The sequence below is a fragment of the Lampetra planeri genome, chromosome 4, assembly GCF_965212315.1.
Source record: "Lampetra planeri chromosome 4, kcLamPlan1.2.h2, whole genome shotgun sequence".
NCBI lineage: Eukaryota > Metazoa > Chordata > Hyperoartia > Petromyzontiformes > Petromyzontidae > Lampetra > Lampetra planeri.
This window is the reverse complement of record NC_136110.1, coordinates 908,497-917,713: the sequence shown is the minus strand read 5'-3', so window position 1 is coordinate 917,713 and position 9,217 is coordinate 908,497. Positions and strand designations below refer to the sequence as shown.

The 9,217-nt window shown below is 48.7% G+C and overlaps 1 protein-coding gene across 1 annotated transcript; it reads right to left on the bottom strand.

Annotated features, from left to right (window-relative positions):
• Positions 1–702: 702 nt before the first annotated feature.
• SLBP (stem-loop histone mRNA binding protein) lies at positions 703–8,816 on the bottom strand. The gene is made up of 7 exons (XM_078592931.1): positions 8,675–8,816; positions 8,343–8,519; positions 5,972–6,076; positions 4,550–4,672; positions 3,169–3,303; positions 2,768–2,923; positions 703–2,403 (listed from the first exon to the last, which is right to left on the bottom strand). The coding sequence occupies exons 1-7, from the start codon at positions 8,716–8,718 to the stop codon at positions 2,364–2,366; spliced, it is 780 nt and encodes a 259-aa protein (XP_078449057.1). The 5' UTR covers positions 8,719–8,816; the 3' UTR covers positions 703–2,363.
• Between the last annotated feature and the right edge of the window lie 401 nt (positions 8,817–9,217).

Here is a 9,217-nt window from a genome sequence, read left to right as displayed (position 1 = left end):
ACTTACCAATGTGGTATCGACTGCAAACTTGGTATACTTATGTCATACTGATGACAATACTATATTCTTTTATTAAAAATAAACAAAATATATTTTTAAACATTATTTTTTATGTTATGTTTCGCCTTGGGTCTAATTGTCCACGGTCAAGTGACGTTGGCTGTAAATCAGCATGGCCCCTTACGTTATGGCAAGCTTCGGGGCCACTTCCTGGAGTCGTGGAGTTCTTCCATTACTCGTACGGTACATTTCATTAAAGCGTGTTTTTAAAAATATTACTTATTTTATTGTTGAAGCTTGAAACTAATTTTGGCACAGGCCACGACTCCCAATGACGTCTCAGGCTAATTGCGTTATCCAGCAGCCGAGCGCATGACATTGCAAGATGATGTTACACCATGGCGGCCTTGGTCGAGGGAATTCTTTTAGCAGTTACTGTATTTTTAATCTTCAAGTGTTGGGCAATACTTTGATCAATGTGGCCACTTTTCTGCAGGGTACGTCCCTAATAGCAATAGACCCGTAGTGAAATGTTCATATTGGACCATCTTATGAGTTATCGTACACCCTCCCCCCCCCTTTTCTATAACAAAAATAATTCGATAACACTTTGTCTATTTAAAAGTCCTGTATTTATGAAATTCCCTCGATCGTAGACCGAGGGGCACGAACACAGGAATCAGAGAGCGAGTGGACGTGCAAAACTTTTGAAACTTTTATTCCAAACAATTTGGCAGTGACGCCAGGCAGCCGTCACGTGTGCACACACCTCCACGACACTCACGCAACATTAAAAACATCCGAACGTGAAACGGCGAGGGACTGTTCGATGCCGGCCTCCTGAGGCGCGAGGCAAGTGGTGGGGAGGGGAATGTCCATGGCAGGGATCCAGTGAATATGGCAGGAGGCCCACCCACGTCGGCACAGAGGTCACGGGGGCCACGCGAACAGAACTGGCAGAGGACAGGGAACTCCGAGTGACCGGGTCCACTTACTCTTTTCACTTTGGCCTCTCCGCGCTGCGTGTGTGTATGTATGCACGTGACCTTAAGTCAGGCCAGGTGGCTCAGTAGTGGAGTAAGCATCTCACAATCATGAAAGTGGTGAGTTTGGGGAATTGACTCGGCACATCATGTCTCCGGGGCCAAAACAATTTATATGTTGTGGGGAAGTTAACAGGGATTTCCCGGGTAAGGAATACAGATTTTCGTCCAGTGTTTCAGAGCTATAAACAGGAGAGACGATCACCACTGCAATACTATTTTGGCCAAGAAAACATTTCGACTTTGAGGCTTGTGTCCAGCAAACATCAGGTTTCTGTAGGCCCGCCAACTAGGGTTGGCCTCATCTCTCACCCAGAACTCGAGTTGAAGGGTAACTCGAATTGGTTAAATTGGGGATTCCGCAATCTGCAGTTACTTAAATTATCTTGCAAGATCACCTGTCCCAGAAATATGTGCGCAACAAAGGTCAAGATTGGGTTGCTAACCAAATTAACTTAAATCGTTAAATGTACAATTGAATGATCCTGTCACCCTACATTATTTATTGTAACGTGTTTGGCAACTTACTGATCTCTGAGCGAAATCAGACGCAGGGAATTCTAGGCCAGCCCATGAAATCAACACCCGCCTGGGATATTCAGGCCGCAGACAAAATCTTCTGCCATTTCAAGTAGCGCAAAGATAATGGCAACACGTGACGCCGTCTGGGGCGGAAACTCGAGTTCACAATCGGGTTGTTGCTCGTGGAAACGGGGCAAACGAGAGGTCAGTGGCTGCATGTGCGGGGGGGGGGGGGGTTGGGTCCCTATCACATTACCCCCTCTTCATAGCCCAGGACCTGCCCCCCTCCTGCCCGTGGACTCGTGCAGCAATGCAGCTGCACAAGCTGCACACTCAATAGCTATATCACCGATGTAAATACATGTTGGTCTATGGGTCTATTTAAGTGCATGTAGGTCAATGAAATCGCTGTTAGTTTGCGTCTCCATGTAATTCTATGGATCTCCATGTAAGTCTATAGGTCTCAATGCAATACATTGGCATAGCGCAGTTGGCATGGCTCTTTTGCAAATTAAATGGGGGCCCCCCCCTGTCCAATTTTACCACACTTTACCCCAGCGCCTAGGACACTCCAGGCTATGGGCACCAAAGCAGTTGCACCTCCTGCACACTGGAACGACACCAGTATGTGTGTGTACCGCCTACCTAATGCTAATCGTCACTGAGTCCACGTGTGTGTGCCAAGATTGACGTGTGTGAGGGTCGCTGGATCTCCGCACCACCGTGTAGCAAATGACCAAACTCCGGAAACTCTTGCGGCAGTTACCACCAAGCACCACTGCCACCGCCACCGTCGTATCACAGGTCGTCCAAGCCATCCTGCAGCACCAGCTCACCTCTGCAACACAATAAAACGTGCATTCATATAGTGCCTGCATGTGGCTGAATCTCAAGATGCTGTGCAGAGAGAAAGAGGCAGCCATAGGTCTTGTGTGACCCTACGGGGCTCAATGTGAGTCAATACAATATGATGTGTATTGATATGGCATCTCATTGCTATATCACGTGCTGATAAACAATGGGCATATTTAATTTATACAGAAAGTTGCAGTGAGTCATTGGCAGAGAAAAAAGTCTCGAGCCTGGACCTGAACAGGGACAGAAGTCTACAGGGGTCAAACACCAACTCAAACTGGCGGTTGCGCTTTACCACCACCGCCATCGTGATCTTGCCACACTGCCACCACTGCCATGGTGCTCACATGGGCTGCAGGGAGTCGTCGGCGCCCTCCGTGGACTCGGGGTCCCAGGCATGCAGTGCCCGGCGCCACAGCCGGATCTGCTGGTCCCAGGAGCGTCGGCTGTACTTCTTGAACTTGTTGGGCGTGCGTGGGTGTTTGCTCGGCTCACGCAGGTGCCTGTCGGTGATGGGAGGGAAGAGGACAAGAATGCGGAGGGCTCATTCCAATTAGAGCTGAGCGATCTAATTATTCAAGAATTTGATTATTAAACCCATTATCGGTTTCTAAATGGCAGGCCTTGTGCGACCACGAGCCGTATAAAGTGCAAGTGACGACAATGGCCCAAGCTGGTGTGGAGGCAGTGCATGTCGAGTGCCGGTGGAGCCCAGCGGCAGTGGTGTGTGGCCTGGTGCGGGACCCACCGCGGCACCCCCTCCACGTAGCTCTCGTACGCCAGCGTGTTCTTGCCGTAGTCGATCTGCTTCTGGCGCCGCACGAGCACCTCCTCGTCCGTCTCCATGTCACTGGCCTTGCTGGGCAGTCCTTCTGCGTTCACCCTGCACACGCAGAGACAAAGATCCCATCGGGCAAGAGCTGTTAATGAGCACCTATTAAGACCGGTATGGAACTTTATCAGGGTGTGGGTGCCCAGCACCACGCCTGGCCACCTTTGTCTCCCCAATGCTGATGTGTACACATTGCACCACGTACTCATTTGAGGGTCGACATAGCTTAGGCCTAGGACCAATTCATAAATTCATCACTGATGTTGGCCATAAGCAGGCCTCGAAATTTGGTCGCCAGATTCGTAATGCAGTACTAAGCACCTCACTACAACTCCACGCACGCACACATGCACGCGCAGATACATGCGCGCGTGGATAGGGGCACTACAAATACACACAAACACATGCACGCAAATTATATAGACGCGTGTGCATGCATAAGCGTGCAGACATGACCAAAAGGACACGCAGACGCAATCTCACCCACAGGTGTGGACACAGGTACACCAGATACACACACATACATACAGACATATACGCAGATACACGTCATTGACACGCTACACAAGGACATATGCAGACGTAACTGATGTGACGCACACATTTAGACGCAAGCACACACCCAGGCAAACAAAACATAACAAACACCAACACAAGCACACATGCATGCACACATATAGCCAACTAGCCTTTTGCCCATCCAAGGACGGGTGTATGGCAAGAAATATGAAACTTGCAAGCGAAAAGCAGACCACGACGTGACATTCATTGCATTAATGCGTGTACATTTTATAAGGGCGCGGTGACACAAACATATTTCATTTAAAGGTTATAATCCCTTACTCTTTGGTTCTTTCAGTAAAGTCACGTAGAAATAAAATAAATGTTTCGATTGCAACACAAGCAACCGTCATCAGATGTGAATGCAAGCTCTGAGAGAGACACAGAGAGAGACAAACAGACACGGAGACACATACACAGAGAGACACACATAGAGACAAACACAGACACGGAGAGAGACACATATACAGAGAGACGCATACAGAGAGACACACACCTGAGAGAGACACACACAGAGAGACACACGTAACCTGTTCATGATTATTAATGAGGGGGGCTGGTCGACGTGGAGTGACGTCACGAGCGTTAAGGACAGACATTCCTGGGTGATTATAGTAGGTATGACACCACGGACACCATATGCAGACACACACAACAGTAAGGCTTAAACACGCGGATACGAGCAAACTGCTGGTGCTGGTAGTGATTTGCGAGCTGGAGGGATGGAGGTGGGCACCTCTTCATCTCTTCCTGGATCTGTGAGCGTCTGTCGTCATCGTCCTCCACAGCGGAGGCCCAGTCAGTCAAGCCAGAGCAGGAACGCTTACGCGAGGAGACTGTCGGTGCAGAGCCAGCGCATCTACACACGGGGCGCACAAAAAATATCATATGTACACCATTAAAAGACAAAGATTCCCCATATAGTCTTAACACTGTTGGAGTAAGTGCTGTTAGTGAGCACCTATGAAGGCCGGAACGGCACACGAGGGGGTGTGTGGCCAGCACCAAGCCCGTTCACCTTTGTCTCGGGTACTCATTCGAGTAGACCTACGGGAGGCCCAAGAACCGGTTCAGATCATCATCACTGGTGTTGGCCGTGAGTGGGAATCGAACTCGGGTGGCTGGGTTCGTAGCAAAGCGCACTAACCGCCATACTACACCATAAACACACCACACCAGGTACACCACACGCAACATACACACAAACACGGCATGTTCGGTATACAATTGGGTAAGAGACATGGCCCAGCAGTAGCGTGTTCCCCGCTTGCTGCAGAGTTTAGAGTTCCCCCGTTAATACTGTGGTGCGTATTGAACCATGAAATACTCGACGCAGTCTCCTTCAGTGGACGCTAAAGATCCTGCGATGGCTTTTGAAAAGAATAGGCAATTTTGTGCCAGTATCACGGTCGAAATTTACCTGCAGGATACTCAATTGGGATTACACTTAGCAACATCGCCCCCTCCTGTGAAGCTACTGCTGTGTGAAATAAATCAGCGTCTTCCTTCGTGATGACAGCCTTGTGCTGTAAAAATGATAGCGCCAATACCAAATGTACGAACGATTTGATGGGAATGTACACATACTGTGTATACACAGTGTGTGCACAAACTATGTACACAATAAAAAAAAGATGAATGAGCACTGAGGCATTGATGCTCATCTGTATACAGCCCTGCAGAACCGCTGGTGGAAATCACCACATTCCTATGACAGGGGTCGGTCTATTTATATCCGTGTTGACTTCCCCACAAAGTTATCATCCACCCCAGATGGAGGGATGATAATGAGCTGAGTCAACCCCCAAACAAGATTTGAACATGCAGCCTTCCACTTGTAAGTCGCTCACTCTACCGCTGAGCCACCAGGCCATGCAAACTCTACACACCGTGTACACTGCACGCACACACACCATACATACATGCACTCAAACGCAACTTGTAACACCTCCTCATAGCAGGTGTGAGTGTGGCAAGTATAGTTTTGGCAAGTGTAGGATGTAGCAGGTACAGTTTTGGTATGGATATGGCAGTTATAGTCGTGGCAGATATAGTTGTGGCAGCAGCAGGGAGAGTCCTGACAGATGTAGCAGGTGTAGCAGGTATAGTTGTGGCACTCAGCCCACCGCGTCACACCTCGTCTCCCACCCCCCTGTACCGTGACAGAGGCTTGTATCTCCGTGTCTCCGTCTCATTGTCCTCGGGAAATCGTCTCCGCTCGAGTCGCGAGCCACGACTCTGAGATGGGTGCTCGGGTCTCCGCCTGGCGGAGAACAGCACGCAGGCCCCATGTGAGACCCCTGTGATCCCCACAGGGTCCCCGTGGCACGGAGTGGTTCGCCCTCCTGTGACATGGCTATTTGTCAAGATTCTCGCCAGCGATATGTATTGATAATTGATTGTTTTTTTTGGCGATTCCCATTTGTTTTCACGTCGATTGTAGAGTTGTGTTCGTTTCATTATCATAAATCCATAATGAGAATATTATTTGTAGAAATTATAAATACCATTGGGATAATAATAGGTTTTTCCCCTTTTTTCTGGCAACAAAACTGAAACCTTTTTACAAGGATTCATGTCTGCATTAACCACAATACTTGCAGTCAAAATGCAAACAAAAAACACACTATGATAATATATGCATTGTCCTTGAAACTGATTGGTCCACACCAAGGGACGGCTTTCTTTTGAGCCTCGACCCAATTGGTGCTCGACCAGAGGACGCCAAAAGGTGTACAGCTCAGAAAAAAAGGGGAAAACCCTATTATTATATTTTGGTACTGGCACTTGATACAGTAAATGTGGCTGTGACGGTCCCACCTGAAGACGGAGACTTGTGTTGCCTCCAAAACGTCGTGATTTAATTTAGGTATTTTAATTTATTATTATTTGCATTTATTATTATTATTATTATTTTCCTACGTGACTTTACCGAAAAAACCTAAGAGTACTGACAAAGGAGGTCTAAATTTCGATTTAAAGCTTTCGTGACTGCAGGGATTCATCTTCTTGGTTCTTTTGGTAAAGTCACGTAGAATGGAAATAATAAAACATAATAAAATAATTCTCACGTTTCGGCCACAACGCAAGCAGCCGTCCTCAGAGCAGGTCTGTCGAGTAGACAGAGTCTGAATTCAGACCTGCTCTCCACCTGAGGACGGCTGCTTGCGTTGTGGCCGAAACGTCGTGAGAATTATTTTTTTTATTTTTTTTATTTATTTATTTCCATTCTACGTGACTTTAGCGAAAGAACCAAGAAAACAGGAGGTCTAATGGTGTAGATGCTCACCCCTAGCCCTCATTACTTTGATGATACCATTGGGATGTTTATTTGGCAGCATTTTAAGACAATGATCGGATTAACCATCTATTCAATGCGTGTATTGTAACATAATTAATTGTAATTTTGCACATTTGGTATTTGCAAGTTTTTAAGTACATGGGCATCCCGAAAAACGGATGTTTCACTAAGAGTCTGCGGTTTTAACAGTAGGGGGTGGTGTCATTAAACCGTACCCAGTTGCGTTCCCACAGCAATTATTTTCATCAGTTTCTTCAAATTTTAACTCTACTTGGCAGCTTTATTTAACTTCCTCATTTAATTCACCATAGTTAGTTAACGTTGGTTGTCGTGTTCAGTTATTAATTACCAAATTGTTTGAGTACCCAATTGTTGAATGCTGTGCTGAATGCTCTCTAACATTACCGATTCCGTCAGGTATTGTATGTATCGGGTGGCGGAGGGTGTACAACACACATTTTACCTAAGCGATCTGACCCAAAAAGAATAATTATGTATCATGATACCAGTTAAAATCTTAATTCTAGATTTGAAGCTTTCGTGACTGCAAAGATACATACTCTTAGTTTTTTTCGGTAAAGTCACGTAGGTGAAAATAAATAATACAAATAATAATAGAAATAAAATAATAAATCACGACGTTTCGGAGGCAACACAAGTCTCTGTCATCAGGTGGGACTGTCACAGCTAAATATACAGTGAATTTAGCTGTGACGGCCCCACCTGATGACGGAGACTTGTGTTGCCTCCGAAACGTCGTGATTTATTATTTTATTTCTAGTATTTATTTTTACCTACGTTACTTTACCGAAAAAACCTAAGTTAGAATCTTACTTAGCCTGCTATTTTCCAGGGCTGTCAATCTTCACCGTCCGCGTCTTTAACCGCGCGGGCCGTGACGTCACTCGCCTAAACGCGGTGACGTCACCGCGACGCTTTGGCGGCAGGGCGCTTGAGATCGCCGCTGTTATTACTGCTATTAACTACTGCAGCATTTAAGTGTTTGTGCTGCCCCTTTATAACAAGTGGGGGGTGGGAGCCAGCCACACCAAGCCGCATTTGCGTCTCCAGTGCCGATGTTTTACACATCGGCCTAGGGGAGAAGGCCCAGGCGTAGCAGGGTTCGTAGCGTAGCGCGCTAACCACTGCACCGCCGCTCCCCACATCAATACTGTGCCGTGTAGAATACCGACTACGCACCACGATGAGGGCCCCCCTTCTCGCTTACCCGTGTGGGTCGCGGCTGCTGCGCCTGGAGTCGTCGCGGGTGCCCCGCTCGGGGCGGACTGGGCTCCTGAGGGCGAGGTCCGGGTCCCGCGTCTCCACAGCGTCCCGCTTCGTAACACGGTCCTCCTCCTCCTGCTGCGCATCTCGGGGGCCACGAGTCGTCCCGTCGTCCACCAACCTGCGTCGCTCACACACAAGCGGGGTCTGAGGATGCTGCTTCCCTTTATCCCCTCGATTAATTGAATTTTGTTCGGTTATTGGTGGCCCTGCTCTCACTGGTTCACCGACCCCTCTCTCTCTCTTCTCGTGCCCAGCCCCCCTCTATCCGCTCACCAAGCACGACGCCGCTCTGGGGGTGGCGAGTCGCTGGAGCCCATCGCTTCTTGTTGGTGGGAATCTGCTGCCGGAGGGAGCCCGCGTCTTTAGTTCCCGCCAAACCTGGCTCGGACTCTACCACTCGGCCCTCAATACGAGGGGGAGGCTGGGGGGGGAACGGAAAATCGGACTCTACCACTCGGCCCTCAATACGAGGGGGAGGCAGGAGGGGGGGAACGGAAAATCGGACTCTACCACTCGGCCCTCAATACGAGGGGGAGGCAGGAGGGGGGGAACGGAAAATCGGACTCTACCACTCGGCCCTCAATACGAGGGGGAGGCAGGAGGGGGGGAACGGAAAATCGGACTCTACCACTCGGCCCTCAATACGAGGGGGTGGCAGGGGGGGAACGGAAAATCGGACTCTACCACTCGGCCCTCAATACGAGGGGGTGGGAGGGGGGGGAACGGAAAATCGGACTCTACCACTCGCTCGTGGGGACCAACCACGCACCGAAAGTCGTTGTTTCCGTCATCAACGTTAACCGTTAATAAAAGGAT